The sequence below is a fragment of the Haemaphysalis longicornis genome, unplaced genomic scaffold, assembly GCF_048455015.1.
Source record: "Haemaphysalis longicornis isolate Haplotype H1 unplaced genomic scaffold, Haemaphysalis longicornis Haplotype H1 scaffold_8, whole genome shotgun sequence".
Lineage (NCBI taxonomy): Eukaryota > Metazoa > Arthropoda > Arachnida > Ixodida > Ixodidae > Haemaphysalis > Haemaphysalis longicornis.
The window spans coordinates 184,076,475-184,094,784 of record NW_027526445.1 but is presented as its reverse complement, the minus strand read 5'-3'; the positions used below and the strand labels follow the sequence as shown (position 1 = coordinate 184,094,784).

At 47.4% G+C, this 18,310-nt stretch overlaps 2 protein-coding genes across 12 annotated transcripts in view; both read left to right on the top strand.

Annotated features, from left to right (window-relative positions):
• LOC144149352 (RNA-binding protein 25-like) overlaps positions 1 to 5,421 on the top strand; it is a 66,195-nt gene extending 60,774 nt beyond the window's left edge. For all 8 annotated transcript variants that reach the window (XM_077680922.1, XM_077680916.1, XM_077680921.1 and 5 more), the window contains 3 exons: positions 1,038 to 1,336; positions 2,401 to 2,547; positions 3,887 to 5,421. In XM_077680922.1, the coding sequence (XP_077537048.1) occupies positions 1,038 to 1,336; positions 2,401 to 2,547; positions 3,887 to 3,979 (539 nt within the window). In that variant the 3' untranslated portion in view covers positions 3,980 to 5,421. The remainder of the gene's footprint in view (positions 1 to 1,037; positions 1,337 to 2,400; positions 2,548 to 3,886) is intronic.
• Positions 5,422 to 5,523: 102 nt separating this feature from the next.
• The window catches only part of LOC144149351 (HEAT repeat-containing protein 5B), an 81,034-nt gene continuing 68,247 nt past the window's right edge, over positions 5,524 to 18,310 (top strand). Inside the window, exons 1-8 of one of the 4 annotated variants that reach the window (XM_077680912.1) lie at positions 5,524 to 5,664; positions 8,888 to 9,024; positions 11,796 to 12,010; positions 12,109 to 12,217; positions 13,334 to 13,483; positions 14,114 to 14,285; positions 15,069 to 15,223; positions 15,552 to 15,798. In XM_077680912.1, the coding sequence (XP_077537038.1) occupies positions 8,896 to 9,024; positions 11,796 to 12,010; positions 12,109 to 12,217; positions 13,334 to 13,483; positions 14,114 to 14,285; positions 15,069 to 15,223; positions 15,552 to 15,798 (1,177 nt within the window). In that variant the 5' untranslated portion in view covers positions 5,524 to 5,664; positions 8,888 to 8,895. Of the gene's footprint in view, positions 5,665 to 5,874; positions 6,186 to 8,887; positions 9,025 to 11,795; positions 12,011 to 12,108; positions 12,218 to 13,333; positions 13,484 to 14,113; positions 14,286 to 15,068; positions 15,224 to 15,551; positions 15,799 to 18,310 lie in introns of those variants that run through there. The other 3 variants (XM_077680910.1, XM_077680913.1, XM_077680911.1) reach the window with 3 other exon arrangements.

The following is an 18,310-nucleotide window of genomic DNA, read 5'->3' as shown; positions in this document are numbered from 1 at the left end:
AATCGCGTGCAAAAACGCTCCTGTAGTGAGCTTGGGCACCGCCAGTGAGGAGACGAAAGTCCAGAAATTACCGCTCGGCGACATCGAGGTAAAAAAAAAGCAGAAAACCGTCACGGAAAAGAAATAAACGAAAACTTTTTCACTGCTCAATTTTTTTGGTCTGCGTTAGGTCATACGAATTTAGGATGATACGAATATTTTTCGCGGTCCCGCGAGATTCGCATCATCGAGATTTTACTTTAAAACTTTTTTACCGGAATGTCTCAGTGACAGGAAGCTCAGTGACAACTGACAGCTATTCGAATTCGCTTCGAAAGTATTCGACCCTAGGACTATTCGCTTCGAATTCGCTTCGAACTAAAATATCACTATTCGCACAAGCCTACATATGACGCAGAAAAAAAAAGTTAAAACGCGGCACACACCCACAACGCTGCCACTGAAGGGGAAAAAAAAAAAAAAAAAAAAAACAAGGAAATGAAGAGAGCTGGTCTTGGCTTGTAGTGTATCCAAATGGCCGTGGCACATGTTGCCAACATAGAATAGATTGTAAAATGTTTAAAACTGTAGCTGTTGATGAGAATTGAGTACATCATTGCATGATTTCGAATTTCGGTTTTCGATTGTAACGCAAGGGTCGTCTTCAGATTGCAAAAATTTAAGAAAGCTCTCGTTACAATCGAGTAAATACGGTGATACGGTATTGTGCATTTGTCAGAACAAGTTTTTCAACGGTAGCGAACAAGCACCTCCTTCTGTGCTTGAAAATTAACTAGCAGTTTTTCTCTTCCTTTCTTTCTCCTTGTTGCATATTTGTGCGACTTGGAACACATTTTGTCAGTATGCCACCGCAGAATATATTAATTGTAGTCATCGTTTTCAGCTGCAGGTGTGAAAACAACCTATCGAAGCTTGCCTGGTGCATTCTTTGTCCTTTTGGAAGTCGCCCTGTCTCGTGTTGCCTATGGTTTTCCCTAGCTGCGAATGCTGTTCTGTCGACGGAGAGAGTGACCGTGGTGGTTGTGTGCCTATTGCAGGTGGGGGCAGCCCTGGCAGCCAGGGGGCGGCGGGCCGCAAGAGCCCCTCGTCGTCTGGGGGCAAGCGCAAGAAGCTGTCAGCGGCCGCGTCGGAGGCGTTTGGCGGCCCGGAGCAGGAGGAGGAGGAGGAGGCCCGGGGCAAGAAGCGGCGGCTGGTGCCCCTGGAGGACGACGAGGCGCGGCAGCAGCACATGAACACGGAGGAGAAGCGCAAGCACATCAAGAGCCTCATCGACCGCATACCCACCTCCAAGGAGGAGCTCTTCAACTTCAGCTTCGACCGGAGCCTCGTCGACAACGTGAGGAGCTCCCCCCTCCCTCTGTCCTCACCCCCCCGGCCTGTTTCTGGCGTGCCTCAAGGGGCTGCTCTGGGGCCTATTCTCTTCAGAGCGGTCGCCCCACATTACGCCCATTGAAATCCATTTCTTGTGCTTCATTGCAAAGGACCAGACGGGAGACAAATGTTGAAGCACTTCGTAAATTGATGCGTTAACGAAAAGGGTGAAAAATGGGGATCGATGTGAAGTGCACCCCTTGCGAGTGCCCATTTCTTCTCGGCCATGTGCCGAAAGCAAATTAACGGCCAGATGTCAGATGTGTCTTAACCTTGGAGGAGGGATGCAACTTGTGCCCTTAGGGATAGGGCATGTGTCGCATTTCTGAAGCGCATGCCGACACAGGCAGACACAGCCCAGTTTTTGGTTTCCTACCCACCTGAATTTTTGTACACTCTCATTTCGGGGAAGAGTGTTTTACGCAAGCAGAGCTTGGTCCGGTTTGTGTGAAAAATAATGCAACCAGTGAAGGTCGTAGCAAATTTCTTGCAACATTTACCTCCTCCAGTTTTAAAGTGAATACCGTTACAGCGAGCAAGCAAGTATTAGATTATGGTCAGGCACCCTACCGCTTTGTAGGTGCAAAAGTGCAGTTGAGAGGGGTATTGATGGTGGCAAGTAAGCTCTTCTTTTTTGGCTACCACGCCTGCACACCACTCCTGGTTGTCAAGGTGCAGTTGCCGCTGCACGTTAAAAATTGCGCAAAATTTTTCTCTTAACACTTTTTTTGGGGAAGAAGCATTTTGTAGTATGTTTGGGTCGGAATACATGTCAGGGCAGCCGGCAAGTCAGCATGTGGCATTGGGAACCAGAAGTGGTATTTTTTTATACCTGTGAGTGTTGGGAAAATGCATGGGAAGTGAAAGCAAATGGCCAGTGTTCCTTGTGCACTGGCAACCTCACGGCTGATGTTTGTGTAATGGGAGTGCCTGGAAGTGCTGCATTGTGTTTGTCTCGGCCATGCCACTGTGTCTGCCCTTGGTGGCCACTGGATGGAGCTCTGAGACGGTGGCCTGCTGTTCATGCAGGCATTGATGGACAAGCGGATCCGGCCGTGGATCAACAAGAAGATCGTGGAGTACATCGGGGAGGAGGAGCCCACCCTGGTGGACTTCATCTGCTCCAAGGTGCTCGCCGGCAGCGCAGCACAGAGCATACTCAACGACGTCTCCATGGTGAGGGACCTCCTCAAAATCCAGACTCTCTCTCGCACATTTCGGTGTGAGATCTAGAGTTATAAGCGTACCGTATAATGCGGAATATAGGTCGAGGCGGACTATAGGTCGACCCCTTACCTTGTAGCCGAAAAATGTAAAAAAAATAATTAGGTACCAACCACTGTTTTATTGAAACTATCACTTGTTTTGTCTCAGATTACTCATTTAAAACTGTCTGAAGTATCGTCGGACGACTGCTTCTGGCTCGCTGTCGCCCACACAGCAGGTCGTCCTCGGTGCAGTCCAGGGAATTGCTTATGCAGCGCTATTTAAACACTCACAAGACCATGTCATCGTGAAGCGAGCGCAAAGCATGGGACACTCGGGTGCGGACCGGAGCGACAGCCAGTCTGTGCAGGCGGTCAGCAAACATCTTGGGCTATCCATTCCTAGAGACATCGCACGACGCTAGCGGACAAAATTTGCCCCTTTGTACAGCAGCACAGGTGCACAGAGCAGCGTCCATGAAACGAGGCCTTCCGAGCGTTGCATACCGAGAGCTGCCCCTTCAGCTAACGCCGCTAGCAACATTTCTTTTGGTGACACCGAACTGGCGCAAGGCGGGCACGTCATTGGCCTTGGAAAACCTCCAACTTTTCTTTTAAATGCTGCTGCAAACTGGCACCAAGTGCCTAAACTCATTTTGCGCAAGAAGAAAATTGCACACACACATTCGCCGACAGCGAGAGAAGCAACAAAACAAAGATGGCGTCGCGTCCGATTGATGGTGGTGGCGATGGTGCCTTTGGGGTTTGGATGGGCTCGATGGGCTGCCCGGTCGCCAGATGACAACTGCCAAATGACTGCAATATAGGTCGAGGGGTGACTTTTCGCCAAATTTTTCTGTAAAAAATCTCGACCTATATTCCGCATTATACGGTATTGTAGGAAAATTGAATTGACTTGGGCAAACCTCCACCCTGTTTATTGTGAGAGGAGTGAGATGGGAGAGGAAGAGTGTGGCAGGTGGGTGGGGTGGAGAAGCGAGCCATTTATCTAACACGGGTGGCAGAAGACTTTCATCTTTTGACGACATTTGCAGCCGAGTGAGCAGATGCGCAACGCACGTCATTTGCTTGGAGGAAAAAGAGCGGGAATTGAAGGAGAATCTGTGTTCGGTTTTAGAAGTACGCAGACATCCACTGGGCACTTGAAAACCCTCCATAGCTGCAGCTTTGCTGGCTTCCATCTTCACAGAGTGGAAGGGCTGTGAATTTCTTAATCTTCAGCACTTGCTTACAAGCACACAAAGCATGTGCCGAGAAGTGGTAGTAATGTCTCAATGTTCTCGTTTCAGGTGCTGGATGAAGAAGCGGAGGTGTTTGTAGTGAAAATGTGGCGCCTTCTAATCTACGAAATCGAGGCCAAGAAAGTGGGGCTTGTGAAGTGATTGGACTGCACACCTTTCTATCTATAGGGACCTTTCTTCGATGGCTGTTCTGTGGAAAGACTGTTCCTTCTTTCATCACTCTTTCATGAGTTATTTGCCGTCACCGCCATGCAACCATCTTTTGTAAATATTTTCCAATTCTCTACCATCTTTTGTAGAGTGTCGTTCCGTTATGCTTTCCATTGTGCCATGCACAATGGCGGGCTTGCTCTTAGGAGGAAGACTATGGGCCACATTAAGGATGGCAGGAAATGTTCTCCCCACCTGCGACACAGTTGTGTGCTAGGACATTTAGCAAAAGATGAGTCCTGTAGATTTGGGGCACAAAAGATCTCTTCTACCAGTGCTTCTCTAAATGGCCTGTTGCAGGTGCCATGGATCTTTTTTTTTTTTTTTTTAACCACGAAGCACATCTTTTTCCAGTATCTTTCAACAGGAAAAGTGAAGTCAATATGTAAATGTCATTAAAACAGAGCAGATTGCTTCCATTTCTTGTGCATTGCATTGTTTATGAGCCACAAGCTGATCAGCTTGTGTATAAGGTCTGAATTTGCCCAGTTTGGTGCATTGTAGAAAGGATTACAATGTACTGAAAAGTTGCAAGAAATATGGTGAGTTCTGCGCGATGGACCAGAATAAAGGTTGTTGTCCTTTGCGGCAGGTATTTGCTGGTCATCATGGTACACTTCACCACTGCATGGGAATTCGTTGCTGGAAGATTGAAGTCTACACTGTTTCGGTCAGACTGTGTTAATCATTGGTGTGTTTGGCTGCCTGACAAGATCAACCTATGCAACTTGCCAAGTTCATATCAAAGCTTCTATTTGGCGAGAAATGCTGTAAAAGCCCACGCTGACTGCATGCTGGTCATCCTGGACTGTAATCCAAGTGCTTCTAGTGGCGTTTTTCTGCATTTCTATTGCCTTTCACTCTGTGCAACCTGAGAATGTGCTAAAAATTTAAAAGTGCATGAAGGTTCTTGGGTAGTGAAAGTATGGAGTACTGCACTGAATCTGTTTTGTTGACACTTCTTTTGCACAAGTTGCTGCAATCGTGGTTAGCATTGTAGTTGATATGGTACATTAGCATGGTATATGGAATGCAAATTGGGCAAGTACCCGCAGTATTTACATGGTTGCAAGTGCCTCCGTGTAGTACCTATGGCAATTCGAGAGGGAATGAGTATTTCAACTTCAAGCACACTGTTCAGTTTTGTGAAAATTAAGCAGACAGAGTACTTGGACTTCAAGCACTGTTCAATTTAATTTTCCTTGAGAATTGTGGTGTGTGCTTACTCTGTGGGTGACCATGCATATTAATTGCGGTGCTGTTTCGTAGTAATTGTGGCATTGGCCTTTATTTTTCTGTACGACGGCGTTTTGTTTGGTGTCGATGTTCATGCACATTGCTGAAATACGGCGAATAAAATTTTTTGTGATGGACTCTGGTTGCCAACGTTTTTATTTTTTGGCTATAATTATCCTTTTGAAGTGTCGTTGAATTTTTTAGCGCGGACTAAACTGCGGCAATCAGCACTCCGACCACTAGCGCCACCTACGTGGCTTGACGTTTTTGGGGAAGGGGATGCCGCTTACCTCCCTAGGAAAGATGGAGTCCTCCAGCTGAAAGTTCTCTTCATCGGAGAGCATCGCTTGCAGCTTTAATTCCGGTGTTGCGATAAAAAGGTACGTCTGTTTGTATTTTCAGAACCACGCGAATTCTAATCTACACCTTAAACGGCGAAGAAAGCGACGAGGAAGGGGGCGTTTATTTGTGGACCTGACGGCTGTGAGCGTTTGGCAGATGGCAGTAGTACGTCTGCTAAAAGCAGCAGACTGCGGAAGCTGTTAACAAATAAACGGAAAGCCTTAAATGCGCCTGGCAGCATTGGCTTCCTTGTTTGTTCATTTTTATCTGTATTACATGGCCTGATTAGCTCGCAAGTGCCGAAACAACAAAGTGCTCGCCTACGATTCCCGAGAAAAGAAAAAAGATGTTCCAAGCATCATAGAAGCGGAAGTACAAAGCGTTTGACGTTTAAGGCAAAGACGCCCACAAAATTCCTGCCAGGCTTGCGCAGGCATCGTGCCAGATCAGCGCAAACATATCTGGTAAGGTCTCCAGGGAACGCTATTGAGGCGAACTAGTATGCAACCTACCGATATCGCTAGTCTGTCGAGCTCCACAATTGTTGAACTGAAGGCTTGTAAGTTGGATCATTCTTCCAAGAGGGGAGGGATGTTCTTCGTTTTTTTGCTGTGCTGCGCGCTAAACTAGTAAGCGAAAGTGGGCAGATCAACATCTTTCGCAAGCACGTACGCTGCCGAACACGCAGCGGGAGCTGGTGAAGAAGCAGTGCTATCACCTGTGTCTAGAGTGATATATTTTCATGTAAATTATATTTTGTGGCAGTGAAATGATTCTGTGAGCAATGTGCTTACGTTATATGCTGCCAGTGCCTTGAGCTTGTGTAGTTTTGTTTCGCGCTTTCATATTCGATGTCAGGCCACGAATGGTGACCAATTGAAAAGCTCGTCCGTTCAGGTGAACGAACATGCGGGGCCCCACGTGCTTGTTGGCCCGGTTTTGCATGTGGAAACCAAAACCATTTTCATTGTTATGACCCTACAGAGCAAACTCGTGTTTATGAAAAGCACGCGTTTACGTCTTGTTTTGAAAACAGTGGCGCCCCTGTAAAGTTCGATGCGCACCATTTGACAAATGCACCAATAAATGAATGGAGAGTAAGCACAGGGCGATCTTGAAAGTAAACCTCATTTATTTTCTCCTTCGTAGCGATGAGCCCTCCCACTCCGGAAAAAATAACCCTCTAAAATAATGTCTGGGTGAAACCAAAGTCGATGACCGAACGAGCTCTGAAAAGTAGCATTTTGTGAGTCAATTCATAGCTCTTGGTTTTCCCGCAAATGCTACAGTGCATTTGAACTAATTCGCACGATGAAGTTGGCAGGTCTGAGCCATGGCACGTAACACGCTTACAGCATAATTTAACATGCACCAAATATTGGCGAGACAAAAACAAACTGAAAAGCAAAGCAGTTGCCTCAGATTCCACTGATATAGAACCACTTCTTCAGCAGCTCGCATGTGCTAGAAGCAGGTGAAAGATGCTACCAGATGTGTCAGCTATGAGCACCATCCTTTTGACTCGTGTGCAGGGAATGATGCTACATTTTCGTTGAAAGAAACGGTTTAACAAGGGATATATATGGACTATGGCCACTGGAATGCGCAATCTATTCTTTTGATTACTGCCAGTAACAATTACGCTGCTCTGATACAGCTTGGCACATCTCCCATGCTCCAAGCATGGGGCCACAGCTGCCATATGCTCCAGGGGATGTTATAGCTGCACGAGTAAATCAGTAAAAAACTACGGACATCGCTGTTAAAAACCAAACATTTAGACGGTAAAGTGCTGTTGATTTCAATGTTGGCTGCTGGAATTTGTAAGGCAAGGTATGTGCAGTTTCACATCTGCAGTTTTTCTTTGGAATAGGATTTTCGCGATGAACTGCAACCATCAGGTTTCCTGGATTTGGTTCCATGAACAAACAAGCTGCACTACTGTAGTGTGCGCAGCTCAACTAAGGAACACACATTCAGCCACGTTCAGAGTGCCTTTGTAAGCAGAGGTGTGCAATGTGCCATCCCCGTTAGACTGTTTCAGCTGATTGTGAATTCGTTAATGGACCCCCCCCTTCACACCATAGGATCGCATTCAATAAGCCCAACTTTCATTACGTAGAGCACTGTAGTGTACTATATTAGAAGCTGATCAGTGAATTATCAATTAATGTGTATGAATTAAACACCACGAGTGCTGTAAACACCCAAGCACTCGTGGTATTTCGTTCTTCCCTTATCCTTGTCGGTACTCCTCTGTACATATTTTAGCACGGCTTTCACTTAACAAAAATTGTATCTACTGAAGAACAATAATGGAAAAACTAAAGAACCTTGGAAAGTCACAGGTAGTCTAAATCCATTCCAATTGCTGCACTGCGGCACACCTTGTAGGAGAGGTAATATTTGACGGTGGCATGCCTCAAACTTGAACCTTTGGAACGACTATGAGTCTGTTCAGTTTGAGGGGAAATTTATTGTGAGTGTTCATTCCACTTACATCTATATGTGTCAAAGCCTTGTTTGATTATTAAATTTCAATGTTTTTTTTTACCAATACCTGAAATGTGACGTGTATGTTATGGCTCAGGTTTTTTTAAGATTATTAAGTGCTGGGTCGCCAAATTCCCTTAAAGCAAACCACAAAACTTCTCTTAGATGTAGTGGCAAACAAAGTGATCTGCCTTTTCAAATTGTTTGAGCATGCCAAAGCTTTACAATTATTCCAAATGATGCAGACTTGGTTGGGCAAGGATGGGTGGGTGTGTACATACTAGTGGTTCTTCCTTTTCTTTGTTTTAAATTTGAGTGCACCTCAGTCTTTGGATCTGAGCATAAAAAAGTAAGGTCTAGTCTGCCTGAAGAAGCGCATGCTACTCAATTTTGTGGTGCACACAATCACTGGCTCAATTCGAAGCTGGGCCGTAATTTCTGGAAGGTGAAACAAAATATGTGTGGTACAGCCTAACATTTCTTTTGTGACACTAGTGTAGTCATTCGTAGCAAGTTGTGTCTCCAGCCAGACATTTGTTTTCTTTTGCACATGAATGGTTTGTTTTTGGGGCTGATGAATGAATGTTAGTTTAACAGCAGAGTAAGAAACCAGGCTGGAAAGTGCTTGGCAGCTTGTTTTCTTGGGCACCATTTACATGAAGGGCAATAGTGGAGTTGGGCAGACATCTTGCCTGCACTTGTAAGCGCGGCGGTGTTGCTGTCAAGACCTCATCCCTGACTGACGCAACCCCCCGTTGTCCTGTGCAGCCCTCAAGATGATGGAACTGTCCCACAGCCTGACCCTCAATGAAGAGGTCCTGGCACAACTGCCCGAGGTCAAGCGGCCGGTGTTCGTCTTTGAGTGGCTGCGCTTTTTGGACAAGGTGCTGGTGGGCGCACAAAAGGTACCTGCACCTTCTCTTTTGTCAGCGAGGCACATGCCGTCAATCACCTCCTTAAAGGAAGTGTAAACCATCTTGAGAGGCTCTATGACACGCTAAAGTGTGAAGGTTGATCACGACTAAGAGAGAACTAGTGGCAGCTGGTGCTTGTCCCATGTTCTCTCATAGTCTTCGGCAACCTTCGTGCTGTATTGTGTTCTACAGCTGAGTACCAACTGGCCCAACTACATATTCTTCTGCTTCCTGAGAGGTTTCGGGGTTCACTCAGTATTGCCCAGGGTTTGCACAGGTGCTTGAAAACCTTGAAAACCCTTGAATTTAGAACTGTCAATTTCAAGGCCTGGAAAGCCCTGGAATTTTTAAATGGTCCTTGAAAACCCTTGATTTTTCCGGAGAGAATCAATGGCCCTGTCTTTTCACAAGAATTCAAAGTGTTTGTCGTGGATTTTAGGTGCTAAAAAATGTAAAGAGACATTGTAACAATCAAGTTTCAGTGTATTGCGTGAAATTACAAGTTTGGTGGGAGCAGACACTTGTCAATCCAATCCATGTCACGATACAATCCAGTGAAAGCCAGCTTCTGTTCTCTATCTTGGATCTTCCATATAGTCTGTGGACGCATGCTCCTTGCATGTTTCCTGTGCCTTATACGCTCCATCTGCGTTTGCTTTTACGTGCAAATGGTGGATGTGTACATTGTTCATCCTACCTTGCAACAACACTTGCGGATTTAATTTTAGCTGATACTCTTGCTGACAAAGGAGGAAATGCAGGCAACAATAACTAAGTTTTAAAATCAAACAGCCTCAGCAAACACAAAGGAAAAAGAAAAACCTCTAAATACCAGCCATGAAATAAAAAATAAAGCTGGGGAAGCATTTACGAACCCGTTAGCAACTATCTAAATGTGCACTAATGTGCTTAGGTATTGTGCAATAAAAAACTTTTGCATTGTGTTAGAAAAGTTATAAATAATCCCATATAAAACGTTAGATGGGGACCTTGAAAATGTGTTTTCTGGTCCTTGAAAGTCCTTGAAAACCCTTGAATTTTTGCTCTTCAAGCCTGTACGAACCGTGATTGCCGCAATTGCACACGTAGTTTTTATTTATATTATTTTGTTTAGGGCGTTAAAAATGAGGGTATGAGTCAGAATTGTACCGCTGCAATTTCTGAATGCCAGCATTTTTTAATGGAACCATCTTAATTTCGTAGTAATTATTGTGAGGGGGCTCTCAAGACCGCTGCTTCTTACAGCAGCTTGGACAGTGGTTTGGGCATGAACCCTCTGTACACAGAAATAAGTGGTGGTGCTTTAAAGGGACACTTGGCAGGTTGCAGCGTAGTGAATGCATGTTTCACTTGCAACAGCAGTTTTGTTAATCCAAACATTTCCAGAAATGTGAGAACAGGTATTGGCATACTGTGCATTTTTGTGCTCTACATTTTGCGGTCACAAATCATGAATCTTGAAACAGGATTGGTGGAGGTTGTTTAAGCACTTTTTTTTTTTTGACAGTATGGTAGAGGTATTAATCTACGTGCGAATCTCTCCGGAGCTTATGCACTCAAAGAAAGACATACTTCGGCTAGTAAACATTATAGCACAGGATGCCTTGCTATCGCTGGCAGTAGGCTTTCGATTGGAGTCAGGTGTTTTTACCTTCCTGTGCAACTGCAGTCAGAAAACCTGTGCGAATGCACGTGAGAGCTATTATCCTTACTTCTTACTTACTTCTGGCACAACAGGAAGTGTCAAAGGTTGCTAGTGCAACAGGCTGTGTTTACAGCCGGTCGTCAACTTTACTGAACACCACTGTTTCAGGTGTCCTCCGCACCTACTCCTAGAGGGCAGCACCACACGGGCAGCGGGCGACTTGGGTGTAGCCAGTTGGGTTTACATCTCGCACTTCCCATCATGATCTCGTAAGGTTGGGAGAAAAATGGCAGGGAGACAGGAGGAGAGAAAAACGCCCGATTTTTTCATGCTTAATGACTCTCGTGGAAAGGACATAATTTTTCACATAACTCATGAGTCAGTTTAAATTCACAAAATATTCCCCATATCGAATCTCCTGGAAAACACATGCTGGTTGGCTCTTCCCTATTGAGAATCCGCGAATGAAGAAAGGCTGATTTTCAACGCCTACAGCGTGATTGCCCTGCATAGCTTGGAATCAGGACAATTTGTGAACAAGAGGAGGTTGAAATGATTTATGAGATCACCTTTGTACAATGAACATTGATTTTGCACTATTGTGTAACACATTAATTGCACTTTGTACGGGCATAGAGTTCATTTCAGGCAGGGCAACTCGCTTGTGTTCTTTACTGAGAACAGTGGGCCTCGTTTACCCTTGTGCACATGCAGGCACATTATACGATAAGTTGTAGTCTCTTCTAGGCCTGCTATGGCCTTTAAAGGGGCCACGAAAACAAAATACAGCTGTGTTGTATTTGAAAGAACTGGTCTTTGGTGGCTCACTCTGCTCCATTCGAGCCTCCAAAGGCATTTCTGTAACTGAAAAAGCACAAAAGATGCTGAAAAACTTGTATATATTTTGCACGACAGTGTCGTAATATGGACCAGCACTACGAGCATAGTTATCAGTCTGTTTCCTGCACATTAGCATTCATGTGATAGGAGGTCTAATTGCCCAGTATCTCGACCGTTTCCTTGAAGTCTGGAATGAAATTGCTGTCGGGACAAAGCAGCGGTCTCTACCTCTTCCTTTCTGAATGAGCCGTGTCTTGTGCCCCGTGTCTTGGCACAGTCGGACATCAAGCAGTGCCAGAAGCAGCTGGTGGAGCAGCTGGTGCGGCAGATGCGCGAGGGCCAGCCCGGTCCCCCGAGCCGCCGCATGCTGGGCCGCTGCCTGGCCACCCTGTTCAGCGTCGGGGACACCTTCCTGCTCTTCGACGCCGTCAACCAGTGCAACGACGTGCTGCGCGCCAAGGACGACTCACCCAGCTGCCTGCCCGCCCGCCTGTGCGTACGCCGTTGAGCCGCCCTGCCGCTAGTGGGCGCTCCTTGTGTGAATTAGACTCGGTGTGTTGACTGTGCCTGTGCGTGCGGTTTCTTTGCAGGGCAGCCATCACGAGCACGGGAGCCATGTACGAGAAGCTGGGCCGCATGATGGGCCGCAGCTACGAGGACACGGTCCACATTCTCCTCAAGTCGCTCAGGAACGCCGAGGTGGGTTGCCCGGGGGACCAAGTGCACACACATTTGTATCGGTCGTTCCTCAGAATATAATGGCCCCATTTGCATTCAGAAACATGGTTGGCAGGTGTGAGCAACACATGAAGGAAATGGAGGGGAGAAAGACCCGTTTCTTTCCCTAACCACGCAGACCCCAGCAGGCTCAAGTGGCATTGTAAAAGGCTGGTTTTGCCACAGAGGTATTTGCATCATTAAGGCTTTTCGTCTCAACTTTAAGCTGAATTCAGACCCCCCCCCCCCCCTTTTTTTTTTCCCTGTGAGGTCTGAAGGACTCCTTGACATGCCCACAACTTCTTGCTGAGGAAAAGGTTCCGATACAAGGGGCTGCCATGTATGGGCACTAAAGTGAAGCCATGCAGTTGAAGAAACATTCATCCTGACTTGTAGTTTGAGTTGGCACAAGAGTCATTGCTTCTTCAGTAGCAGCAGCCAGAAGAGAAAAGGTGCTGGATAAAAAAAAGGGTGTGTGAGGAAGGCAATTATTGCTGTTCATCGCTGGCATTCACAAGGTTACTATTACTCCTGCAACTTGGTGCAACACTAAAGAAATGTGCTTGCCTCTGCCTGTGTGCAGGGTGGGGAACAAATACGCAGGCATGGGGCATGTTTTCCTTGGACACGCCAACAGGTCCTTCGCTTGAAGGTCCACTGTGGTGCTGCACTCCCATCGCGCATCACTGCCAGGATTGTTGACCTTGTGGAAGCTCTAAAGAAGCCTAGGGCTGGTCACTAAGTGTTGCAAGAGGGTGTAATTGCACAAATATTTCTGGTTGCATGCACAGCTGACTAGATTGGTTGGCATGAAAACCCAGGGGAAGAAAGCCAAGAACCACAGCAAATCAGTGATACCATCAGCTTCACACACTGTGCGTCCAGTACCAGTAGAGAGAGAGCACACTCTATGAGGCGGCAGCTAACTCATTTGCTCTGTGGGACGATGGATTTTGAAATTTCAGCGCTACTTTCCATAAGCAAGTCCCTCCGACATTACGTGGTGTTGGTTGGGAAACTCGTTTTGCGCATTCTCCAGACGATGGGGTCAGCCCAACAGCTGGTGTGACCTCTGCCCTCCCCTTTTCCCGTGTGCAGTCGCAGTCGCGGTGCGAGACCATGCACACCATGGAGAAGATTGTGGCCGGCATGGGGGTGGCGGCCAGCCCCGTCCACAAGGACATCTTCAAGGCTGTCCGCCACTGCATGACCGACCGGGTGCTGGCCGTGCGCTGCGCTGCTGCCAAGGTGGGTCCTCTCGCTGCTTCTTCTTCTTCTGGTGTGTGATTGGGGGTCGTCGTTACGACCCCGACCTGCTGTCCAGGGGATGACCTAATCTAGCCAAGTGCTGTTGAGAGGGCTGCTCCTGGCGATAGTGTGTGGAAGCAGGGCAGTGTGTCCATCCTACGGAGCTCACGATCTCTGTCCTTGTGATATGTCGTCTACAGTGTGCAAAAAGAGGCACCATCCTCCTCTTCGTTCATTCTCCATATTCATTGACGGTCACACAGAGTGGTGAGAATTCTGCCATCGCCGAAATGACTTTGCGAGCAATTTTAGGTTTCATTGTCAACTGTCCAATGCTGGGTCGTGTCTGAAAACGGGCGACGGTGAGGCTACAATGTCTGTTTGTCCATTGCTGTGTGGCAACGGTGATGCAACGTCATAACCTGTGCAGATGCCGGAATTCAATCCAGTTGCTCAGGGGAGCCATCATCACTTGGGGATTCAAACGGGCCACTTCTAGGTATTAATGGGTTGTCAGGCAACGCGGCGTTTATGTCTAATGTCGTAGGGCTAATGGGGTCTGCACAAATCGTGGAGTTCAAGGCGTGGCTCGCAGCACGTCGAACGTTTTGGTGGGCTCTTCTCGTGCAGTGCCTGCTGGAGATGGTGGGGCACGCGCCGTTCCTGTACACCAGTGAGCTGGAGACAGTGGCCTCCATCTGCTTCCGGGCCTTCGAGGGCTCCAACTACGAGGTGCGCTGCACGGTGGCCCGCCTGCTGGGCACCACGGTGGCCATCACCCAGCAGGCCTCGCAGGCACAGGGTGAGCAGGGGGGCATTGGTAGGCCACCATTCTACGGATAGAGGACGGGAGGGAGACGTCTGTTGCTGTTGAGAAGGAGCTGTACTTTCACACCTCTCTTTTTAGGCTCCTTGATTACTGGGATCTTGTCACCAAGCAGCAGTGATGTTCGTTCTCTGTACATCGGGCTTAGCAGGAAAAAAATACATTTAAACCTTTTGCACTGTTGTTCCATCATCACCAGCATTAAGAAGAAGGAAAGAAAGGCAAGTGCAGTCAGGTTTTAGCTGGTAATCTAATGAGATAGGGCGAGAGAAGAGAAAGGAGGCAGGAGGAGATGGCAGTGCTGGCAAACTGGGTGGCGGTAGAGTAAGAAGTGGAACAAACAGTTATGGGGAGGGGGCCATGCAGCAGATAGAGCGTGGCAAAGAGAGATTGAAGGAAGGGAAATGTTGAGCTTGAGAACGAGGGAGGCAGTGTAACAGGTAGGAAGGAAGAGCAGAATAAGGCAGGGAGGAAGCATTGCATAAGGTAGGAATGATGGTGGGTTTCTTCTCGACTGCCGCGGTTATTCCCAGTTTTGTTTGAGCACTGAAACAGAGCAGACCATATGCACTCTCCAGCTGTATGATCAGTGATCAGGGTATTGGATACATTATCTGTCTCGCGAAATGGGCCATTGCAGGACCAAGGAACTACAATCTGGTTTCCACTGTATTGGTAATGTTTGTGCACACGCTCCTATCAAAAATGGCTGTGAATTGACCGGTAAGCACAAACCATGTGTGGTGGCATGCCGTGCAGTTGGCAAGAACCGGCTGGCCAGCCTGGACGAAGTGCTGGGCCTGCTGGCCTCTGGCTTCCTCCGCGGGGGCATCGGCTTCCTCAAGGGCAGCGCCGGTGAGATGATCAAGGGAGGATCATCGGTCAGCCGCGAGATTCGAGTCGGCGTTACACACGTGAGAGCACACTTTGCTTGTCTTTTCTAGTCCACTCCGTGTCAGGCTAGCGGGAGAGGCGTGTGTCCTTGTGGGGATGCAAACCCCTTCACTCGGGGCGAGGAGGCGCTGGCGACGCTCTCCTTCTTAGTGGGGTGACGGTGATGCTTGCGCGCTTCCCTCCTCTCCTTACGGGGCAACTTGGGACGTTCGTAAGCATTCATGGCCATGACAGTGCATCATGACAGTGCATCACGCATGAAAACAGCGTTTGAGCGTTTGAGATGGACATTCTGGCAGCTCCGGTGAAACAACGGTTCCCCTTGCCGCCCTGTTGCCGCCCTGGCAGGCGTACGTGGTGCTGTTCCAGCGGCTGGGGGGCCTGTGGCTGGAGCGGCACCTGGCGGCCGTGCTGAGCCACCTGCTGGAGCTGGTGGGCCACCCGCGGGCTGTGCAGACCCACGTGGATGCCGTGTACAGCCGCAAGTGCGTCTCCTTCGCCCTGCGCTCGGTCCTGGGCAAGATGCTCGGGGACAAGGCCCAGGCGGCCGCCTGCAAGGACCTCGTCCAGCTCCTCATCAAGCACCTCAACACCGGTGGGTCTGCTGGAGGAGGGGCGTCGCGCCTCATTTCTCATTCCCAGCCGGTTGGGGTCTCGTTGCAGCAAAGCTGTTAGACTCTCGTTGGTCGATGAATTTCGCGTTGTAAACAGAAAACCCAGGCAGGACCTAGCAGTTCTCGCCTAAGACGCTAAGCGCATGCATCGGGCTAATCAGGCGTGCAGCATAGAGCTCAGTATTCGTGTAAAGAAAAAACCACAAAAGCATCGAAACCGCATGACGGATGATAAGGCGCCAGTGAACAAAGGGACCCCCCTCCCCCACTCATGTTTTCTGGTAAAGATTAGGTTTGCAGCTGCTCTCGAAATGAAAGGGGGGTTGACGTCATTCGAGGGCTAGCACATGTGTCAGGCTAGGCAGGACCCAGCAGTTCTCGCCCAAGACGCCGAGTGTATGCGTCATGACCCAGCATTTGCCACGAGGGAAGCCGAGTGCATGCGACAAGCCAGCTGAGACAACGGGGAACATTTCATACCCTCCCCATCAGCATGTGTAGTGCGCTGGACATAACTTTCACAGGGTGGGATGGCGTTCATTTTTCTTTTGTCTTTTTCTCACGTTTGAGTGATTTTGGGTGTTTTCTCTGCACCAATTTTGCTTACGTTTTCACTTCATTGCTGGCTGGTTCGTTTGTCATGGATGGGAGCATGATTAGATCAGAGTTGTAAATGTTGAGAGTTGGGCAGCATTGTTGCTGGAACAGACAAGAGGTGAGGAAAGTAGTGTCCTAGGGACCCTGTCAAGATTTCTCCTGATGCAAAATCCCCGGAAAAGGATTCTTGTGGAGCGGTGGCATTCTTCCCACAAAGAAAAAAGTAAGTGCAGTGCGTTTGTGCAGATAGAAGGAGTTTGCTGGGAGGAAGATGTTTGTGCAAAGGAACGGATGCGGATGATGCAGGACAGAAGCGGTTGGTACTCTGTGGAAAAGGCCTTTATCTTGCACTGGGTGCCAGCAGGGTGATTGTGATGAAAACGAGGATGATGGACGAGTGCATGCTTTGTGAGTGATGTGTGCCAAACACTAGAAGGTATTCTGCTGAATCCTCCCCGGTATAGCCATTTCATCTTGTCAGGTCAAATGCACATTCAGTATATGTAGGGTTGTCTGTTTTGGGGTTTTATATATTTTTTAAGGGGTAAAAATTGGGTGCTATTTCAAACTAATAAACGGGGAGAAATAGGTTTTTTTTACATTACCATTTCAAAATTCGTGTTTGTTCGAGTTAAATTTACAGATGTAATAAGTAATACACACAATTTATTTTGAAGTTGAAATTTATTTCCATAAACGTACACCGTTATGGCGGAAAATAGGGTAAAAAGTTGCACTCAGCAACTTGACGGAGCCCTACATCCTTCATGGTCAACAGAAACAACAGCGGCGGGGAAAACAAACAAAAAAAAAGCGATACATAGACACCACTTGTGGGTGACAAACAAAACTAGCACGGAAAATACAATATGTTCAAAACTACAATAGATAGCGCATCAATAAGTGGATATAAAAACGTGAAGGCAATAGTGATAATATACGCAACAAACCGCACAAAAACAGCAAGGAACTATTCCCAAACATCATAGTCTTTCCGAACAAACAAGTTAAACAGCATAGATTGTGTACATGAGTCAATATCAAAGTCAATAAATGCAAGTCCATTCAACAACTTCGGAAGGGTATACCCAATCATCTGCAAAGTGTAGTTTGTACGTGGGCAAGGAACTTTCCAACGTTCAGGCAGTCTAGTCGGATAGGGCGTATGATTAATTTGAAGATTAGCTATCAACAAAATGTTCTTGGTATTATTAATACAATTGAAAGTTGGGCGAGTTGGTGATACATCTTGAGAAAAGGCGCGAAAAACGACTACACGTAGAAAAGAACAGCGCACCGTCCTGTGTTCTTTTCTACGTGTATTTGTTTTTCGCGCCTTTTCTCAAGAAGTTCTTAGTATTGTCATGAACAGAAGGTGTCACAGAAGGTGTCACGAGCTCCTTATCAGAAGGTGTCACGAGCTCCTCTGATGCGTTAAGATTAGTGTTTGTTTCAAGCTGGTAATCAGGGAAATCAGTGTTGTCTAGCAAATACTCTCTGAAATTTGGCATTTGGAAAAGAATGAGTAATGATGGCAGTAAAGAGCACTGATAACTTCTAAGAAATGAGTCATTTTATTCACGAAGAGCTGCTCATAGATTTTTGACACATCCTTGTTTACATACTTTATCATCTGCAACCGCAACGTGTCGGTCTTCATTTGAGACCTGACTGATCGTTGAACATACCTCCGGTGGGAGAAAGTTCTCTTGACATCACAGCTTTTATTAGCTAGGCACGGCAATGTCAGCGCAGCATTTGCAAGTGTGGGGCAGTGAGCGGCAGGGTCATGCCAATACTTACTGAGTTTGGAAGCTGTGTTTTTGGGGCTTGCTCCCAGCAAGTAGTGGTTGGGAACGGCGGACCTTCAGCGCACGATTGTGCAGATCGCTACTT